This window comes from Haliotis cracherodii, unplaced genomic scaffold, assembly GCF_022045235.1.
Source record: "Haliotis cracherodii isolate W230 unplaced genomic scaffold, xgHalCrac1.p SCAF_10, whole genome shotgun sequence".
Classification (NCBI taxonomy): Eukaryota; Metazoa; Mollusca; class Gastropoda; order Lepetellida; family Haliotidae; genus Haliotis; species Haliotis cracherodii.
In genome coordinates, this window is record NW_027266265.1 from 24422968 (window position 1) to 24445311 (window position 22344).

The 22344-nt window shown below is 37.2% G+C and overlaps 1 protein-coding gene across 1 annotated transcript in view; it reads left to right on the forward strand.

Moving 5' to 3' along the window:
• Positions 1–5663, forward strand: part of LOC139454193 (uncharacterized) — a 182715-nt gene extending 177052 nt beyond the window's left edge. The window contains exons 5-6 of the mRNA XM_071235761.1: positions 1274–1414; positions 2543–5663. Of these exons, the coding sequence (XP_071091862.1) occupies positions 1274–1414; positions 2543–2867 (466 nt within the window). The 3' untranslated portion in view covers positions 2868–5663. The remainder of the gene's footprint in view (positions 1–1273; positions 1415–2542) is intronic.
• The last annotated feature ends 16681 nt before the right edge of the window (positions 5664–22344 follow it).

A 22344-nucleotide genomic window follows, 5' to 3' on the forward strand; every position in this document is an offset into this window, starting at 1 on the left:
TTCCAAGTAAAGGTAAATTTCAAATTAAAGCTTATTCAGTTGATATGATGAATTTGTGTCTGATAACATTGTTTGTTGCATTGACAGATGGAATGTGCAAGTCATATTAAATTTCCTCTTTCATCAAAAAGTCACAACTTACATTTAATGTCACTACTGTTATCGGCCTAAATTATAGTAAATATTCATTACTTTCTTTTGGTTATTTGTTTTATCTGTTTTTATATAATAGATAAGCATGTAATTGTATCTTCTGAAAGAAATCTGCCAGAACAAACAATGTTTTAGTACAAGAAAACATATGTCGAAACTTAAAATATTATCAAAATGTAAATTGACAAACCAAAGCTTATCATCATTGTTTTATATTTTCTTCAGTTTGGTTTCTTTTGACTTTTCTGTGTACAACTCTTCACAGAAAATGATATTATCACTAAAAAGCCCAGTTCAAATGACAATTTTTTTAAATCCTTACTTTACAACATGTAGCAGTAGTGACTTGTAATTTGCATTTTTCGTTTTTAAATGCCTACAAAAGCAATATTAGGATTCATTAAGGTTGCAAACTCTCTACCTTAACTCTAAAACATGTTGTTTTTGTATAAATGAACCAAAATCAAGGGAAAAAATATATTTGCTTTTTGAAATTCATAGGCACTAAAGATCTTACAAATTTTGAAAATGACTCATGAGTTTCCTGAAATCAATGGATTATTCTCATGTTTTTACATACACAAATCTGACACCACACAGATAACATTCGATAGGGATATATGAGTGCATTCAGTTGTTGCAATCCTCAGTTGCAAATGTTGTGCTCTCTGATAATGATGTGTAATGATTCTGTCATGATACATCCATACACATGTTATCAAGCACCTCTTGTACATCATGCCCATGACGGAATTGTATGCCTTCAATCTTGAAATGGAGGTCCTTTAGGGGTTACCCAATCTTAATTTTTTGGACGAGTTTTGGGTATCATCAAAACTTGATCTTTAGCAATCTTTGAGTAGTATATATGCAGTTGAGCTACAGTACCATTGCACCATCTTTTACAGGTTCAAAAGTGTCTTCTCTGTCCTGAACTATGTTTCAAGTTATATGACCATATTACATGTCAGGAGAAAATAATCATTATTTCAGTAGTGTTAGTGGTATGTCCTAGCAGACAAACACAATTCAATGATTGTAAATGTGTATTTAATTATTAGAGTGTCCCCTAATGTTAGATATTAGCCTCACTTTAATTCTTGTCCTTTCAATCTGTCAGAGAGAACACAGAATTGGAGGATGAAGAGACTGATGCCCCTCAATCTGAAAAACAGTTTCTTATACCAAGTGATCCCAGATTAACCAAGTGTGCCTGCTGCAAGATGGCAATTGATGAACCTTACAGAGAGAAGAATCCCAAGTAGGATATTCAAGACAATCTATAACTATTGTTATACTTACAGTATATATTGATGGAGGTTATTGTGATCAGCATGTCTTTCTGTTTGTTTATTATTTCATTTCTTGAGCTTATTTTGTGTTTGATAATTCTTTGTAAACATTTTGCACATGTCTCCCCAGCAGATGTTGCCTTTTGCTTTGATTGTTTTTAAAAACACCTGACTGACAAATATGTTGACCTTATTTCCATGGCCTGCTTGTCAGTTGTACTGAGTGGTGGTAATGGTCACCTGGGGTGAAACAAACAACAACAAAAATACAAATCTTTTCATGCTCATATTAGTGGACAAGCTGAGACATGATGGGCCTGGTAACAATTTTGATGATAACTTTCTCTGTAATAACAAGAGTAGGGACCTTGAACTGCAAAGTTGGTCAACCATTTTGCAGAAAATTCATCTGTGAAGAATGAAAATGTCAACAAGTACAGAGAGATTTCCTCCAAAAAGCAATGGACATATTGATCTGAAAAAGTTATGATGATGTTCAAAAGACTTCTTTATCAGAAAGGAAGTTTTTCATTTGAAAATGTGAAAATTAACACAAAAGCAGATATTTAATGTCCATGTCCTGATCGGTTCATGTGGAATACTACTATAATATTTCTGACTAGGAGAATAAATCCCTTATCCCCCACCAAAATGAAAGTAGGCTGCATGTTGATTTCTGGCGGGAGAATACATATCTCGCACCCCTGTACGAAGCAAAAAGCTCCATGTTGTTCACGAGTCAATGAAAGTCATGTGACACAACACAACCTCAATGGAATAGCTGTTTCCTATCAATTTTCAATTTCTTTTATTTCTTTTGCAATGGCAGATTGAAACATGTTAAGATCATTTGTTGTATAAAACTTGAGGTATAAAACCTGACACAGGATGCATAAAACCACAAAGATATTGAGTGATACTTCTGCAACTTGTATTATCAGAAAAAAGGTGTGAAATTAGCTCTTTCAAGCAGCTTCTAAATGTAAGCATTATAAGAGTTATGTCCTCAGTAGTGTGTAAAATCAATCTGAAATAAATGTAAATTATGATAGAACATCAACAGTTGAGCCATCAACAGTTTTCATTATGTGTTGCAGATACCTACAGATTGAATTGCGACTTGTGACATTTGAAAAGTTCAAGCATCACCCTGGCCATGTGCATGTTCTTGTCCACTCCCACTTGCCAGTGTTTGGTCTGGTACAGCTCTTGGTGCATCTCACAAGTATCCAGTCCACAAAAATAGCTGTCTTCCGGGACAAAAGCCGCACTAAGGATGTAAGACTGCCACCTGATTTTAGACTGGAGGACTGTGGCTATGCAGGAAGCAGCAAAGACAACCCTCAAGAGATAGTGCTTTATTATGACTACACTGTTGAGTTTACAGACTGCCCAATACTTGTCTGTGATCATTACTTTTGACACATAAGACAGGCACTTAAATATGAAAAAGGCTGAATGTGTGATGCATAGATCCAGTTGTGTGATGTGTGTTAAGACTTACTCACTGGATAACTTCATCACATTTGGTCTCCGTGATGTCAGAACATTAACAAAGACCTAATGAACCCACACATCTATTATCCACCTTCACCCAGGTGTATGTAGTTAGTTGAAACTGCAGTAATATAGACCAAAGTTTTAAAAAAGTTATTTCATTTTCATTTCATTAATCAATGTGTATTGAATGACAATTTATTACAGGTAATAAGATGATTTGAAAGATTCCATGTTAAATGATAACTGTCAAAACTGTATGTCTAATTGGAAACAAATGTATTCCAGGTTTCACTTACTTTATGGGTAGTGGGTTAGCCTAGTGGTTAAACACCCATTCTCACGAAGAATGTACAATTTCAAATTTAACCTGTCGCTTAGCCACTAGCCGTATATTTTCCATTAAATGAACTTGACAGAGAAAGTAAATGTTGGGAATGGTATTGGGAAAGATATTACACTGACATTTTGGTTGCTTTCCAAACCATATTTTTGCAGCATCGGTCATAATAGCAACATTTTAGTATAATGTGATTGTCGATTTTAATATCAATCATGAAACGATTGTGATTGGTTAAATGTCCTTATGTTTAAGCAAGTTATTCTTGGTTTTTCAGTACCTCTGATATATCATGCACTAGAATGCCAATTTTCACAGAGCTATCTTATTTAATGACGAAGTTATGCTTGTTAAAAACGTGTCGCCAGTTTTCAGTTAAGCTACGTTACTTTATTTCTGTTTGAAACAGCAACTGTCATTTTGAGATATAAAAACAATATAATTGTTCATAAGACATCACGAATACACACGTTGGTGAGCCAAAGTGATGACAGGCATCCTGTAATATGTATAAGCACTTTATGTCACGAAAATAGCACCATTTTTGAGAGTTGAGTTAAGCTTGTAAGCTACGTTACTGCCGATACATAAAACTGATCTCCCGATTATGGTACAGGGATTATGCTCATGTTGCCTAAGTGCTGTCTGCTTGTCAAAGTGCGAGACAAGATTGTAAATATATTCCACATGTGTTGAGGGTGTTTTATAGATCGAGATGTAAGCTACGTGATGTAAGCTAAGTGATGTAAGCTACGTGACATCTTGAAATAAAAAAGGGAGGAAAAATTATAGGAACATTAAGTCTACAGTTCATGACAACACTGAGAAGGCATAAGTGCTAATTCCCACCAATCAGCAGTTGTTCCCCTTGTTTACCACATGTTTCCAGTCAAAACAGGTGATTTCAAGACAGGATAAAACAGTGTACGTTTTTACAGAATTTCTGAATTAAAAAGGTGAGAATATGTATATATTTTTCTTTTGAAAGATTAATAGGTCAGAATTTACATAAAATCAAGCATTATTGAAATATAAATCACTTGCCTTTTTTACCTTTTTTAGTGTTATAAGTGCATGGCAGTGATGATATGTTTGTTGCTTGAATAAACAATACTAATGTTTTGAAGGCCATTGACATCAAAATTCACATGATCTAAAAGGAAACCAATAGATTTGTTGATCAAGTTCTCTCCAGATAAATAATTTTCCAATAGTGTTTCAGTATATACAGTTTTTTTATAATGTTTGATGCTTATTACTGGTGGTAACGTAGCTTACACATTTTCGGTGAAGAACATATTTGTTACCTGATTTGTGTTATTATGTGTTTGTTGGTGGACATTTACAAATCCTAGGTGCCAGATGTAATGATGACAGTTTACATTGAAGAGTAAATACTTAGTCTATCCTTGTTAGTCTTGCTGAAATCACAATATTCATGAAGGTAACGTAGATTACAATTTATGTAACGTAGATTACTATAATCATATCAGAGCAATTTCTGATGTTGTATTTAACTGTAAGTGTTAGTTTGACTATCGAGGTACAAAGTATTTCCAGAATGTATGAAGAAAAATATCATCCATGTTATTTAAACACCACGATGTAGTTTAATTTATTGAATATTCTTAGTTCAAATTAAATTTCAGGAAGATTTTCCTTGATATTATTAGATTTTGTTTTTTTGAAAGGTTTTCACTTTAAAACTTCTTTATGTTTCTTAAGAAGACAATAACAAGAAATGATTACATTACTGAATCAATGTTACAAGTCTGGAAGCTCCATTGTAAATTTGTTTGTTTGTTTGTATAGTATTATGTAATCTACGTGACTGAATAAGTATTTGTTATCTTGCAAAAATGTATTACTTTATTGTTTAGATTTTCTGACATGTTACTCTTTGTTGATGAACGTATAGATACATACGATCATAGGTTGACTTTGTTTTCCTGAATATTAAGGCATGTAGAAATCATTAACAGGTTTTGTTGAAAACAACCGTCTAAAAATTCTATTTATTGTTTAAAGGTCAGCTCCATCATTGTTAAACAAGATTGGCATACCTTATTTGTGAACAATTAATTACGTGATGGTTTTCTACAAAGTCATAATGATAAACAGGAAAACAGAATTGCAATAACTTAACATTTACATTATTTTATAGACATATGGTGGTCACTTAGATTACATCCTGCTTTAAGGGTTAGTGGCATAAATAGTTAATAATTTTGTTATTGGCAAAGCTTGAGTGCCAAAATTTTATATACTTGTTTTTTAATGTTCGTTCTACGAATAAAATATCATTTCATGGTGAAAGCTGAGACTTTAATTTTTCAAGTTTCCAAACTGTAATTGTACATTCTTCGTGAGAATGGGTGTAAAGCGCTTGCCCATCACTCCCAACACCCAGGTGCAAGGTGTCAAGCCTATTTTTGGTGTCCCCAACTGGGATATTGCTGGAATATTGCCAAAAGCAGCATTGATATTGAATAGTTTAATATAGATAAGACAAATTGACAATTCAATAAATTTCATTAATGTTTCTATCATGGAACTGTTCTGGGTGAACAATACCTTCCAAATGACGTGCTGGTTTTCTTGGGGAATTAGTCAGCAAAGAGCCAGAGTCACAGGAGACTAATTACAATTTTATTTACAAGAACATTTAACAATGAGCAATTTACAATATCTTAGAAAATAACTGAGGGTGCCACAGAGAGTCGGTACACACTCTGGGCTGTGGGAGAGAGGTCTGCTTGGTAAGAGAGTCAAACCCCTTCTCTGTTAAAACTTGGCTACCGTATGTATTTAACAAAAATTTGAACAATAAAACGGAATGTGATTGGTTCATACACGATTGGTTGTGTCCTAAGCTAAATGGATGGCTAGACAGAGAGGAATACTAAACCCGGTTAATCCTGTTGGACTGGCACTAATCTTGTTGACATATTTACTGGATGCTTTGAAAGAGATTATGGTGTCACTATAGATGAGCTTGTGTGGGGGCTAATCCTTAATGCCCTATAGACGAGCTTGTATGGGGGCCAATCCTTAATGCACTATAGACGAGGTGTATGGGGGCTAATCCTTAATGAGTCTTAATTGAAGTAATGTTATTCTAATAAACCCCGGTAGGTGATGACAGATATACTTAAATAAAATAGTTCCAGGTAATCTATAACATATCACTAATTAGATCAAAACTAGACTACAGCTGCGCCATATACAACACCCTTAACAACTCCCTATCTAAAAAACTTGACTCAATACAATATCAGGCTCTCAAACTAATTACACGCACCCAACATGGCACCTCCTACACCTCACTTCAGGCCTAAACAGGAGAGATGCCACTAAGTCTACGCAGGGAACAGCTAAGCTTAAATTTCTGGGCCGCATCCCAATCAAACTCTCTCATCCAAAACTTAATAAACCAAAACATCAGCCCTAAAAACCAAGCTCAAGCTCGTAAACACCCCTTACTTACCCCAATATCCCAAAGAATAACAAACTACCTAAATGAACACCAAATTAAAAATCTTAAACAAAACTGCAAACAATCAAATATCTTCACCCCTAAACTTAAAATACCCAAAATAGACACAACACTAGCTAGCCAAATAAATAAACAAACCGACCCAAACATAGCTAAAACTACCACACTAGCATACATACACGAAAATTGGCCAAATTGGTGTCACATTTACACGGACGGATCCTCAGATCCGACCTCCAAACACATGGGTTTCGGAGTCCATACCACACAACCAACTAAAACCACACAATCCTTCCGACTCCCAAATAACCAATCAATATTCACGACAGAACTAATGGGCATGGCCTCAGCCCTCCATAATCAAGAATCCAAAAACCACAAAAAAAATCCTAATACTTACCGACTCCCTAAGTGGACTGCAAGCCCTCCAAAACAAAAATACCCAAAAACGACCTAAATTAATAAATCAAATACTTAAAAGCTCCAACGACCTAACTAAGGCAGGCAAACAAATAACCTTCTTGTGGATCCCCGCCCACGTAGGAATAAAAACGCCGATAAAGCAGCTAAACTGTCCCTCAAAATCCCGGAAATAAGCTTAAACTTACCCATCTCAAAATCAGAAATTAAAAGTGTAAACAAGCAAAAAATCACGAAAAAATGGCATAACCTTTATCTAAACTCAAATAGCCAAATCAAAAAAGTGCTCAGCAAACCACTAACCAAGCCAAAAATTCTCCATCCATCAAAAAAAATCGACAGAGTAATCACTAAACTCCAAACAGGACACACCAACCTAAATAACCACCTAAAAAAAATAAAAAAACACACTACAGGTAACTGCCCACATTGCAAACAACTAGAAACCCCAGAACACGCACTCATCCACTGCACACACTACCTCACACATCGAACCGCATTACAAACCACCTTCAATCTAAACAAGGCTCTCACTCTAGAAGCAATACTAAACCCACAAAATAATCTAGAAAACTTCAAGGCCTTAGGCGTATTCTTAATCAAAACGGCACTAATAAAACGCATCTAAAAACATAATAACCTACCAAATCAAAATCACATAAACAAACAAACATCCACCATACCCAGCTCCCTTAGTTCTCCTCCCCAACCCCATTGGCATCTATTCCAAATCTCAAAATTCCCAAATTATATATAAGCAACCCCTAAAGCCCCCTCTTAGGATTGCACAGGCCACCTTCGCCCCTTTCGGAAACACGTTAAATGGCCTGGCCGGGCCCGTGTGTGAAATACGCATCAGTCGGAAAGCGCACGTTAAATCTCCAAAGTAAGTAAGTAAGTAATCTATAAGACTATGTAGACATATCTTTTGTCTGGGAGATGGGATCTTGACACCTTAGGCTAGCATTTATCTAAAAGCTTCAAATCAATTACCTATGTAGACGTAACTCTTGTTTTATTGAATAGTATGTCTAGAAGATGTGCTCCCATTACCTAAGGCTAGCAGCTATCTAAAAAGTTATAACTGAAACTACTGATATTTTATATATGCATTTTACCTGATGATAATTATTACTTGCTAAACTATAATTATATGAAATGATGTATAAAATAATTATGGCTTAGATGGACAATGTATTAAGTTAAACTGGTAGTATAGTAAATAACAATTATTATAGTCTCTTTGATATAAGGAAACATGATTAAAAAAGGCTGTCATCAGGGAATCTGGATGTGGAGCTGGCTTGTCTTGGCACTCTGTACTGGTGTTTTTATGGGTGATGTAGGAGGCCTTGAGTTCCACATCCTGGATTGGGGTTGTAAGATAGTTGGCTGTGTCCATTAGGGGTTTTACATGGAAACAAAGAAAAGAGAGTTAGCATGTTCAAATAATATGTCATATATAAATACTTCCTCCGTTTGTCTGTAATAACTAGAAAATAAAACAAATATGATAATTACGATGTAAAAGATCAGTACATAAGTATTACTAAATGGTGTCATGACCAGGAAGAATGTATTGGCGGCAAATTACAAAAGTATATCATGAGAAAAGAAAAAAAAATATTAATAAAATATCTTTCTATTTTTGGATACAGTCATTAGATGCATTATATATACATATATGTGCATGTGCATATAACAAGTGCATTGATTTATTACAATAATAAGGTATACAAAAGGTGTTAGAACTTATGTATATCCTTTTTAGAATTATTTGTTAGTTTTCGTAACTATTTGGTTTGCCTTTTCTTTGATTTTTGTTCGGTTTAATGCGATAGGGTTTGGTTTATTTTGCTTCGGTACGGTTTCGGTTTGCTTCGGTACGGTTTGGGTTCAATTCGCAGTATGGTTTGCCTCGCTTCGGTACGGTTTGGGTTCGATTCGCAGTATGGTTTGCTTCGCTTCGGTACGGTTTCGGTTTGATTCGCAGTATGGTTTGCTTCGTTTCGATAGGTTTCTGTGCAATTCGCAGTATGGTTTGCTTCGCTTCGGTACGGTTTGGGTTCAATTCGCAGTATGGTTTGCTTCGCTTCGGTACGGTTTCGGTTTGATTCCCGTATGGTTTGCTTCGCTTCGGTACGGTTTCGGTTTGATTCGCAGTATGGTTTGCCTCGTTTCGATAGGTTTCTGTGCAATTCGCAGTATGGTTTGCTTTGTGTCATTTCACTTCGCTTTTGAGATTGGTTGATCAGGTCAATGCTCAAAATTTGTTGTGATACAAATAACTCAGATGATCAGGCTGATGCGATTTATTCTCAACTGGCGACCCATAGTGAAAAGACTGGACACAAGAAAACATAACAAGATACAGCTAATAGCTGTTTCGTGATTGCACCGTTTATTCAGGAGATTTTGTATTTTGATCAAGAATATGTTCAACTGGCAGCTTTCGGTATGTATGGCGAGGTTATCAAAGTATGGTAGATGGGGACTAAAGTCTGTGGCTGAAATACGGTAGTAAAAGGTGTTGATGTTTCCAAAATCTTTATGTGGAAAAATAACCCTTTTGGATTTATAAAGTGGTGCTTCCTCTGGATCATATGGAGGATTATCTTCTAGACAGGACCACTTACGGAGATCCTTCCAGCTATCATCAAGGTAGCGCTGTATGAGGTGGGGAGGAACACTTTCAAAATAGCATGTGTGGTCAGTATCAGGATAATCTTTATATGAGACCTTGACATAGCAGTCTCCTTGAATAATTTCCATGCCCAGAACTCTTTCTATTTTATGATCTACTTTTCGTAGGTGTTTTGGAAAAAACGGATATGGTTTGACATCTACTTCTATGCATGGTTTGGTGTTGTCTTGCTTGACATTTCCTAACATTGTATTCCCTGACAGAACATTGACTGATTTATTGTCTTGTGCTGTTTCCTTTTGGTCGAAAAACTTATGATTCTTCAGAGGACGTTTTCGTCGTTTTCCTGACATACTTCTTTTGAGGTGAAATTCTCTCCGAATGGAGTCTGGGATGCTGCTGCCATACTCCCATGTGTTTCCCCTTTCTGGATCCTTCCATTTCACTCTGTAGTAGATTTTGCCATTTGCTCTCTTAGAACTTACAATTGAGTGAATGTCTTGGTTTGAGCATGATTTTCCTTCGTCATCGTTGTACTTGGACTGGCAGGATTTTCTGTTGTACTTGGAGCAGGGTTTTTCTTCTTTGTTGGGGTCTTTTGCTTCGGACTCTTGTTGCTGGAAGTACCTGCCTTTGTTTTGGAATTGACCTTCTTACCTTTCTGATGTGGAGATGATTGATCAGTAGCCTGATAGTTGAACTTGTTGATGGGGAATTATTGCTGTCAAACTGAGTATCATTGACTGGTTCCTCATTGTCATCCATGACTCCTGAATCTATGTTACTGGTGTCATTGAGGTATGGTTCTGGAGGATACTGTGGACGATCAGCAGGATCAAAATATGGCTTCAGACGGTTGGCATGGACCTGTGGTTTGTGTATTTTGTCGTCAGAACTCCGGCGTAGTTTGTTGGTATAATTTGGATCTGTATGGATGATATAATAGCTACCATACCACTTTTTGGTTAATTTGTTGGAAAGACCTTTTTCAACTTTTTGACAGTAAAGCCAAACTCTATGACCTGGGACAAATTCTGGTTCTTTAGCCTTTCGATTATATTGTTCTGAATACACCTCCTTAGCCCGAGCAGTGTTTTCAGCTGCGATTGTTCTAGTGATTTCAAGCTCCTCAAGTAAATTTGAAAGATAACTTTTGTTATTGTGGCCTAAATTTTCTTTTGGAATTAATGCTACATCTTGTGGAGCTCTCATTTCTCGGCCGAAAAGCATAACATATGGGGATTTTTGAGTTGATGAATTTGGAGCCATCCGATAGGCCATCATGATGCCAGGAATAAAACAGGGCCAATCATTTTGAGACTTGTTACAATAGGCTCTTAGTGATTGATTGATGTTAGAATTGAGCCTTTCCACACAGCTGTTAGTTTGAAGATGGTATGGGTTGGTATGGGTAAATTTAATTGCCAAAAGTTCACAAATTGCTTTGATAAGTTTTGACATGAAGTTCTGACCTCTGTCTGAAATTAAGGTCCTTGGAGCGCCATACCGACAAAATATTTCTGTTACGAGAACATCTGCTACTTCTTTGGCTTTTTGGGTCCGAAGTGGAAAGGCTTCACACCATCTGGATGATGCATCTGTGATTACCAAAATGTACTTGTACTTGTCTGGTGTTGTTGGCAGGGGACCGAGAATGTCAACGTGCCATCGGGTGAAGACCTCTTCTACAGGTAGTGGACGAAGTGGTGCCTTCGTGCCATGGTAGTGCCTCTTGGTCTGTTGACATACCTCACATGTCTGGACATAAGTAGCAATATTGCTGTACATTTTGGGCCAGTAGTACTTAGGTATCATTGTGTTGTGCATCCTTTCTTTCCCATGGTGGCAACCGCCAAACTCTGAGTCATGATTAGGGCTGAAACGATATCCCGGGACATCGATTCATCGCGATTCACTCCATACGATACGGTGTGCGATTTGTGAGGTGCTGTATCTCGATTTTTCACGATACGTTTTTATCAAAGACGTACGTCTTTGTTTTTGTACATAAACTTTTATCACAGATACGTTTTAAATGTGTTTAAACTCTTTCAACACCGTAGGCACCGAGTCCTCAGGCACCGGCCAAGCCTTAGTCACGTCAAAATAGTATATTTTTATGGACCTATCTGTCATACCATTCCTTTATAAAATCTATCACATCTTACAATGTCTGAAATACGAATTCTATTTCAATTTATCATTTTTTATGGATAGATTAAAAAGTTATTCACTATTTCCCGCAATGTTATTGAAAGTATAATTCTCGGACGCACACTTCGACAACGGGTGCACATCGAACATGTCAAAGAGCAAAACAAAGATGTTTCAAGCAAATCTTTAAATATATTATACAAAGTGATAAATAAAATTAACAAAAATATATCTAAAAGTGGTCAAACTTACAGCTAAGTTATTATTTCCATCTTTTCATGCGATCGCGTGTAATGATAGTCAAATGACATCTCGGCTTTCGGGGCCTCGAATTCTCGGCTCGGACACGATGTTCAATGCCATAATATATGCATGAAAAATCTTTGTCACAGCTTGTAACCTAGTATGATACATCCCAAAGCTCCATATTTTTAATATAGATCGCGATTTCCTGCTTAAAATGTTCAGAATAACACGATTTAACCAAAATATTTCGTAAAAATCTGAAATTCATCGTACACGATGTGTCTCAGGTCACGTGCTCAAATTTGACCAATCATGAACCTTGTAGCAGATTTCGGCAAGAAAGCGTCATTAGGAACCATTTTTTATCCAATGAAACTTTATGTTATACCTACGAAAAGACTCCAGGCAATGTTACAAGCGTGTAGATGAAACAACAAGCTTTCTAGCGATGTGTCATCTGTCTGTCTTCGACGAACGTGTTATTCATACGAAGCTTTAGAAAACGGAGGTATTTCTTCATGTTACTTAGCGGACAGCCGCTGTTATCTGGAAATGGGTGAAATCAGATACTATTCCTAATTCTTTTAAAAATAATTTTCCAATTACGTACATGAAAATAAAAAAGAAATAAGTAGATCTAGATCTTTTGAAATCTTATATTTGCCCAAATTGTCAAATTTTCGCTTCCTTGGTCCTTAATCTGGACGTTATGAATGTGTTAGCTTACATTTTGTATATTTACAACGAACTTAATTAAGTTGTCAATGCATTATTTAAATAATGTTATAAACATAACTTTCATATTTATAAACACCAAGATTAGACCTTTCAAATGGTGTATAACATGGCTGTTGCTACAATTGTTTTTAATTGTTTTTACATGAAAATGGCAAATCATTAGTTACTGGACACTGGTACATTTAGTATTTACTCCTAGAATCTGCCATCTAGTCACAACTCACAAATATGTAGAACTGTTACGTTGTGTTTGCTGTCCATTACATGGAAATGGCAGATGATTCATTAAGTTAAAATACTCATTACAGTATATATTTTATGACTCATGAACATTCATTCACTTTCATTCAATTTTTCCTTTTAATAAACTAAGTTTAATTCATTTATCTCTTTTCTTCTCTTGTCACTATGTGTATCGTAGCGTATCGAACGAATCTGTATAGGATGCCTCCATCAATTTCAAAAGTATTGGCATCGATAAGAATCTTTTGACGATCCTTTTCATTTTTTGGAAGGACATCATCCTCTTTGTAGTCAAAGATTTGGATGAAATCTGGACAAATCCTTTGTAGGTGACGTAAATTTGGATGTTCTTTTAGACAACTTTCTTTGCGACAACATTAACTGGTACTGACTGATAATCCTCTTCATATTCAAAGGTGACTGACCAATGTGTTGTCTGTGTGTCTGATTCTAAGTGATTGACAATAGGTGTGCAAATATCCTCAGTCTGTGTTGTCTGTGTGACCCGTGTGGATGAATGGGTGTTTGGCAAGATTGTTGTATTGCTAGTTGATTTGCTTTGCTGAGTTGAAGTTACTGAGAAGACTGTTTTCTCAGCATCTTCTTCTGTCTGATCATTACAGTTAATATTTTCCTAATATTCCCTACGTGAGAGAGCATCGGCATTCCCATTGGCTTTGCTGCTGCGGTGAACAATGTCAAAAGTGTAGGTAGAAAGTTCCAAAGACCATCGCCCTAACCTACCTGTGGCATCCATGATGGATTTCAGCCATTTCAATGCTATATGATCAGTGTAGACTGTGAATTTGGAATTAGCAAGGTATGGACGAAAGGATCTAATGGCTTCAACTAGAGCTAAACCTTCCATTTCTGTAATGCTCCAGTTCTTTTCGCTGCCATGAAGAGCTCTACCACCAAAAGCTATTGGATGTTCATTATTTTTCTCGTCTTTTTGACTCAAAACAAAACCTATGCTCATATCACGTTGCCAGAAGAAATTCTTTGTCAAAATTTGGATACACCAGAACAGGTGTATTACTCATAGCATGTTTGAGTGGGTTGAATGCCTGATCACACTCAAGTGACCATTGGAACTTTGGTTTCTTTCCTACTTCTGCCTCCGAATGCTTCTTTAGCAAGGCATTCAGTGGAAGCGCTTTGTGAACGTAATTTTTCACATACTTCCTGTAGAAGTTCGTGAGACCTAAGAAGGAGCGAATCTGCTTTTGTGATTTGGGCACTGGAAAGGTTCTAATTGCTTCAATCTTTTTGTCATCAACTTGAACACCTCCACATGATAAAACATGACCAAGAAAAGAAACTTTTTCCGTTGCAAAATTGCATTTGGATGGCTTTAGTGTTAATTTTGCCTGTTTGAGATAGTAAAATACTTGCTCCAAATGTTGGAGATGCTCTTCAAAGTTTTTGCTGTAAATTATCAAATCATCAATGTAAATCAGTGCAACCTTAAAAAGCAATTTTCTTAGCACCTTGCTCATGAGCTGTTGAAAACAAAGTGGAGAATTTGTCAAACCTTGGGGTAAACATTTGAACTGATAAAGGCCTTGATGGGTGACGAAAGCAGTTTTATGCTTTGAATCTTCATGTTATGGCACCTGGAAGAAGCCATTAGCAAGGTCTAAAGTAGAGAAGATCTTAGCTTGTGCATTGGAGATGTTATCAACAACATCATCAAAAACAGGAAGAGGCCATGACATTGGTGAAGTGACAGAATTCAACTTTCTGTAGTCACAAACAAATCTATGTGAGCCATCACGTTTCTTGACTAGGATAATGGGAGCTGAATACATAGAAGTAGACTCCTCGATCAAATCATACTTCAGAAAATCATCTATAAGCTCTTCAGTGACTTTTTGGAGATGAGGAGATTGGCGATATGGTCTACACTTAACGGGTGGGTGGTCGCCAGTGTCAATGATATGTTGGTGCATGTCAGTCTTTCCTAAATCTGCAAGACTCGTTGAAAACATGTCTCTATTTTGTCCCAAAAATCTAAGTAGTCTGTGTCGTTGGTCTGGAGTCAGTTGTGTATTGGTCAAATCAAATCCTAACTCTTGTGCAATTTTAACATAATCCCTGGTGTCATTGTTTCTCTTCTCATTGTCGGTGTTAACGGTACTAATGAATGGTTGGTCAGAGTCGATTTCAAAAACAGAGTCTTTGTCAATGTAACTAAATTTGCCTACAACTGTACCCTTGTCAAGAACCTTTTCTTCTTGGGAGGGATTCATAAGCCTAAATGTAGCAGTTTTGCTTTTCACTTTGGAAAGAGTTCTACCACCTGCTACTTCAGAATGAGCAGCGAGGGAAGCAATGGGTTCAATGAGGATGAGGGAATCCTCTTCGGTCTCGGATAGTCTGACCTTGAAATGAATTTCACTCTGAGGGGGGATGTAAATCTGATCTATTGTTTTTGCTAATCCACTAATCTCTTGCACTGAATTGGCTATGAAATTGATATATTGCCTATCTGAGGTGCTGTTGTTAAGTATCAAGGAATGACAGCTATAATCTAAGACTGCATCATTGTCATCAAGGAAGTTCTCACCTAGTATCACTGCTTCTGGTAGTGTAGGCAGAACATAGAATCTTTGAGAAAATTCCTGATCCTCAATGACAAAATCTAACGCAACTGAACCTAACACTTTATGCAATTCGCCGCCAACACCTTTAACCTGTGGAAAGGGTGAGTTTCCAAGAGTAATGTTTTCAAAAGCTGTGCTCAGAAAAGCAGACGAAATACAACAAATGTAATCTACTAAACAATTTGTTGTTTTTGTGCCAAATTTTGCCTGAATTACACTTTTGGCAAGGGGCGTAACTAAAGACACTGTTGGAATTTCACTTTCAAAGTTACTTTCCATTCCAGACTCCATATTTGCAATGACGCCTATTAGTATGTACCGTACTAAATTAAAGGAAGACAGGTAATCAACAATGTAGTACTTACAATATTTGAAGACTTTTTCTTCCTTTGGTGGTGTCTTTTGAGGAGTTGGTTGTCTTTAATCCAGTGTTGAGGTCAGAGGTGGATGCAGCTTGCTGGTTATTCCATCAGATGATCACGGGTGGACATGTCCTCCAATGGGTTCTTGTAGCTGGTCGTAGTTCCTGGACTCCGTGGTTCCGAAAACGATGATTCTCCGCCAAATTATCATGGAACTGTTCTGGGTGAACAATACCTTCCAAATGACGTGCTGGTTTTCTTGGGGAATTAGTCAGCAAAGAGCCAGAGTCACAGGAGACTAATTACAATTTTATTTACAAGAACATTTAACAATGAGCAATTTACAATATCTTAGAAAATAACTGAGGGGGCCACAGAGAGTCGGTACACACTCTGGGCTGTGGGAGAGAGGTCTGCTTGGTAAGAGAGTCAAACCCCTTCTCTGTTAAAACTTGGCTTCCGTATGTATTTAACAAAAATTTGAACAATAAAAAGGAATGTGATTGGTTGATACACGATTGGTTGTGTCCTAAGCTAAATGGATGGCTAGACAGAGAGGAATACTAAACCCGGTTAATCCTGTTGGACTGGCACTAATCTTGTTGACATATTTACTGGATGCTTTGAAAGAGATTATGGTGTCACTATAGACGAGCTTGTATGGGGGCAAATCCTTAATGCACTATAGACGAGGTTGTATGGGGGCTAATCCTTAATGAGTCTTAATTGAAGTAATGTTATTCTAATATACCCCGGTAGGTGATGACAGATATACTTAAATAAAATAGTTCCAAGTAATCTATAAGACTATGTAGACATATCCTTTGTCTGGGAGATGGGATCTTGACACCTTAGGCTAGCATTTATCTAAAAGCTTCAAATCAATTACCTATGAAGACGTAACCCTTTTTTTATTGAATAGTATGTCTAGAAGATGTGCTCCCATTACCTTAGGCTAGCAACTATCTAAAAAGCTATAACTGAAACTACTGATATTTTATATATGCATTTTACCTGATGATAATTATTACTTGCTAAACTATAATTATATGAAATGATGTATTAATATTACACCATGATAACTCATAAAAAGCACTTGATGTAGATCTAATTATTATAAGATAACTTAGTATAAATGTTATACCATGATAACTCTCCAACAATAAATGTTACATTGTGACAATACACAACTTATGCATGTCACTACACTAATCTCTTGATAATGACAAACATCCACATTATTTATCATGATAGAATGGAAATACTCTCATGGGCATAAATATACTCACACGCAAAAGAAACAAAAAAGTCAGGTATGCAGTATACATGTTATTTATTTTCAACAGTAAAGACAAGAAATACTAATAGGGCAAGACTGACAAAAATTTGACTGAAGACAGTTTAATGGATAAAAAGGCAGATGACATAATTGTTATTTTCAAATGTTAAGGGCTTACACAGTTTCGGGTCAATACCCAAAATGTCAGTCAATACCTGGTGTGACCACCATTGGCATTGATCACTGCCACACCTCTCCTGTACTTTGAGTGGATCAGACCATTTGTGAAGGCCTTAGGGATCACACATCCAGAGCAGCTGTGCGTAGTTCATCGGCAGTTGTAGGGACTGGGCGCACATTGTGCAGACGCCTTTGAACCTCATCCCATAAGTGTTAGATGGGGTTCAGATCAGGGCTGAGGGCTGGCCACGGTAGAACACGGATGTTGTGTTGTTGAAGAAAGGCCATGGTAGCTCTGGCAACATGGGGAAGAGCGTTGTCCTGCTGGAAAATGTGTTGTTGATGTTGTGCCAAAAATGGAACTTGGTCGATATACCGCTGAGCAGTGACGCCGTGTCCCGACCTTGACCAACATTCAGAAAGCACATGGGCCCAAGTCTCGCATTAAGTCCAATCCCTGCCCATATCATGACGTTCACAATAATTATTTATTCTCAAACATGATATTGTGAAAAATGCCATTGGTAGATGATGCAACTGCTTTCAATCTAATATAAATGCCAAGAAAACTAGGACTGAATATTGTCTAAATTTAAGTGCAAATAAATTTAATCCAACTATGGCCAGTCTCTTGATATAACATTGTCTACATCATTTAAATATAGGTGAAACCATCTACATAGGGCTCCATGTGATACTTCTATGCATTGGATTATCAAGTTTGATGATCTGTTTGGATGGTCTATCACCTGGCTGTACAGAAATCAAAACCACTGAGCCAAAATAGTTCAGGGTTTTTACTCACTTAACATACAGACATATAAATGTCTGGTCTCATTAAATAATTTCATGTTTCATTTGCACAAAGGGTGGAACATGATCTGGAATGATGTCGTCCGGTAGTGTGTGCCATTCAAATTGCCATTAATAATGATGAGTTGTGTTCCCCCATGAGTTATGATGCCGTCTCAGTACCAATTACACTTCCACCCCCACACTGACAACATTGAGTAATGCAAGCGTCGCTGAAATGTTCTCCTGACCCTTGAACAGTACACTGTCTCAGTCTTGTTTTCTGAACCTCAGATGCTGTCTTCACCAAGCTAGGCATGTCCAATGGTGACGTGTAAGCAAAATTGGGCGTTTCACTGGACGTCAGGGCTAGACGTTTTGCTCCCTCAACCAGTTGCATACAGTTCTGCCACTAATTTGTCCCAACCCAGGAATTGTCCCAGCTGTACATTAATGGAAGTTGAAACATAGGCCGGTTTGCTGCCCGTAAATTAATGATGTATCAAGGACATTAAATACGAACATGAGTTTTGAAATGTTTAAGGTTTTAAAACTAAAATAACTTAATGTTCTTAATATAAAACCATCAATACATTGCCACATGAACCAAAACATTCAATGGTTATCTATACTGAAACAATGTTTAATCTAAATGCCATGTAAGGTATGACTTAATTTGTGGTGTCTATGTATCAATGTAAACAAACCTTAAACCCTATCCAATTATAAGAATAATATCCTAAAACAACATTGTTGACACCACTTGATTACCTCTGTATACAATGAGTCTAGACAGCGTCCTAATTAACTGGGGCTAGTCGCCTAAGGCAATAGATGTTACCCACCATCTAGTTAGTGTCAGAGAATACACATCGTAAGGTTCCAAATAATTTTTTAAAACCCTGACAACATTCACACAAATGTGATCAAAAATAGACTATGGATGCCAAATATACAACACCTTAAACTCCTCAATAAGCGATAAACTAAACTCAGTTCAATGTCAAGCACTCAAGATAATCACACGCACTCAGCATGGCAAACTGCACATATCACTACAGGCACTTACAGGCGAAATACCCCTGGATCTAAGCTGAGAACATCTAAAAATAAATTACTGGGCCTCAACCCAACAAAACCAACAAATCCAACAGATCCTTAAAACTAGCCCCAGACTCCAAGCTCTAGCTCGCAAAAACCCTCAATTAACACCAATCTCTCAACGCATAATAAACTACCTAAATACACACAACCTAAATAATTTACAGTTAAATACAGCCTCAAATAACACCTTCACACCCAAACTCCAAACCCCCAAAATCGACATATCTCTCTCCACCAGACTAAATGAAGAAACTGATCCAAATACCGCTAAATCCATCACATTAGCATACATTCTCGAAACATGGCCAAACTGGTGTCACATTTAAACAGACGGGTCCTTTGACCCGAGCTCAAAATGCACAGGATTCAGCATCCATATCAACGAACCTGAAAAAAGAAACACAATCATATAGGCTCCCAAATAATCAATCAATTTTCACAACCGAATTAATGGGGATAGTAACAGCCCTGGACAGCGATCACATAAATAGACACAAAAAAAACTAATCCTTTCAGACTCATTAAGTGGGCTCCAGGCCATAAAAAACAAAAACACAAAAAGCGCCCAAAACTAATACAACAGATAATTAAAAGCGCCAACAATCTACGTAAACTGGGTAAAGACATAGAAATACTTCGGATCCCTGCCCACGTTGGAATGTTTGGCAACAAACACGCAGACAAAGCAGCCAAATCTGCACTAAAATTAGAAGAAGTAAGCATCAACCTACCAATATAAAAAAACGGAATTAAAAGTATCACAAAGGAGAAAATCTTCTAAAAGTGGCAAAATAACTATCAGAAATCTGATTGCAAACTAAAACACCTGCTACAAAAGCCACTAAAAAAACCAAAAATCCTTCATAAAACCAAAAGAATTGACAGTATTAACTATCCACACTAAGTTAAACTCCCACCTACACCAAATTAAAAAACATAAATCCGGGAAATGTCCCCACTGCAAACTTAAAAGAAACGCCTGAACACGTAATACTATATTGCACACATTACCAGCAACACAGAACAACACTCCTAATCCACACTAAATTGCAACAATCAAATGACACTAGCAACAGTACCTAACCCCCTAAATGACTTACAAACATTTAAAGCACTAGGCATATATCTAATCAAAAAAGGCCTACTTGGCTGCATTTAAAAATTAAAGTAAAACAAACAAGCTGCCAATAAACCCTAAAATTCTAAACCTATAAAAACACACAAACTCCCTTAAGTCCACCACCACCACCCCACCACCCATCCGTACCCCCTACCCCCTCCACCTTTTGCATGGCATATTTCAATATTTCAAATTCCATAATTAAGTAAGCAACCCTAAAAGCCCCACCTAGGTTGCCTCACCTTTTCGGACATACCCTTTTCGACCAAACACCAAATGCCCTGGCAGGCCCGTGCGCAAAATACACATATGTCGGAAAGCGCACGTTAAATTCCTAATTTAAGTAAGTAAGTTCACAAATGTTAATCCCTAAAAATGGCTGGTCCACACAACCTAAGCTTGTTGTGATTGGGGAACTTACCCAAACCAATGGGGCCATGATATTGCTGGAATATTGCTAAAAGCAGCGTAAAACCATACTCACTCACTCACTACCCAAACCAATAATACACCCCGTATGCTTGTAAGTTAGGATAATATTGGTCCGGAAGAAGTGTCTCGCCTTCCTAGGAACATGCTCGGTCCCTCGGAAATCTGTTGTTGTTCACCATTGTTGTATATAATTCTTACAAAACTTCTACCTCTATTACATCTCTGCCATAAATCCTGTACTTTGGCTTCAGTCAAACTAACTAAAATTTACAGATTTTCAACAGACGTCCTTTTCACTGTCAATTAGACACACAACTAGTTGTCGAAGATCAGACTGACGACTCACCCCAGTGGGACTACACCAAAGGCTACACTTTCGTAGAGTTGATCGAAGAACTCTACCATCTTATGCCTGTACTCCAGCCTCCTGTGACACAGAATTCACCACCAACAGAGGCCAGAATATGAGAGATGTCATGCTCCTACATCGTCCCAACACATTCATCAGACATTACCTTGGCCCAGTTACACTGTCAAGGTAGTAGACCAGATGTCTGATAGTCTACACAAGCACCAGCATGATGAATGACTACCTTTACCTCCTTTGAAATGGAAGTTATATAGGACGCACAAGGCTACACTTCCAGTATTGTCATTTATGGACGAAGACTTCTACAAGTTGGTACACAACCCCAACACTAGAATCACGTTTACCTACTTCACGGATTAAGGATCTTACATTGGTTTCCAGATACTTTATGGATATTGGCGCTTACATTAATTTGTTTGTCGCTGGAATCAGATACATCATTCCACCATCCTACGAAGGAATAACTGGAGACACACCCATGACTATTAGGACTGATTAAGTCGGACTCATCCATAGCCTTCTAGACACTATTGTCAGGATGCAAGATGACTTACTCTCTTCCAAAGTCTGGATATCTTAACAACTCCTATGGCTACAACAACTTTTAGCCCAGATCCAATCCAGAGCTATTTTCTAACCAGACCAAGAGGTTGATAATAACAAAACCTGTATCAGCTACCACAACATTCAACAGAAAATTGGGACACGTGACAGATGTAGTGAGACTAGACACTGCAGAAAGATTCCAAACTTCAACTATCAACTTAGCTGCTAAAGCCCACAGATCATCCCATCCATAGAAGCATCCATGGGAATACAAATCTTCGTCATCCAAACAGCCTCCTAAGAAGAAGTTTGTCTCCTCCAGGAAGGATT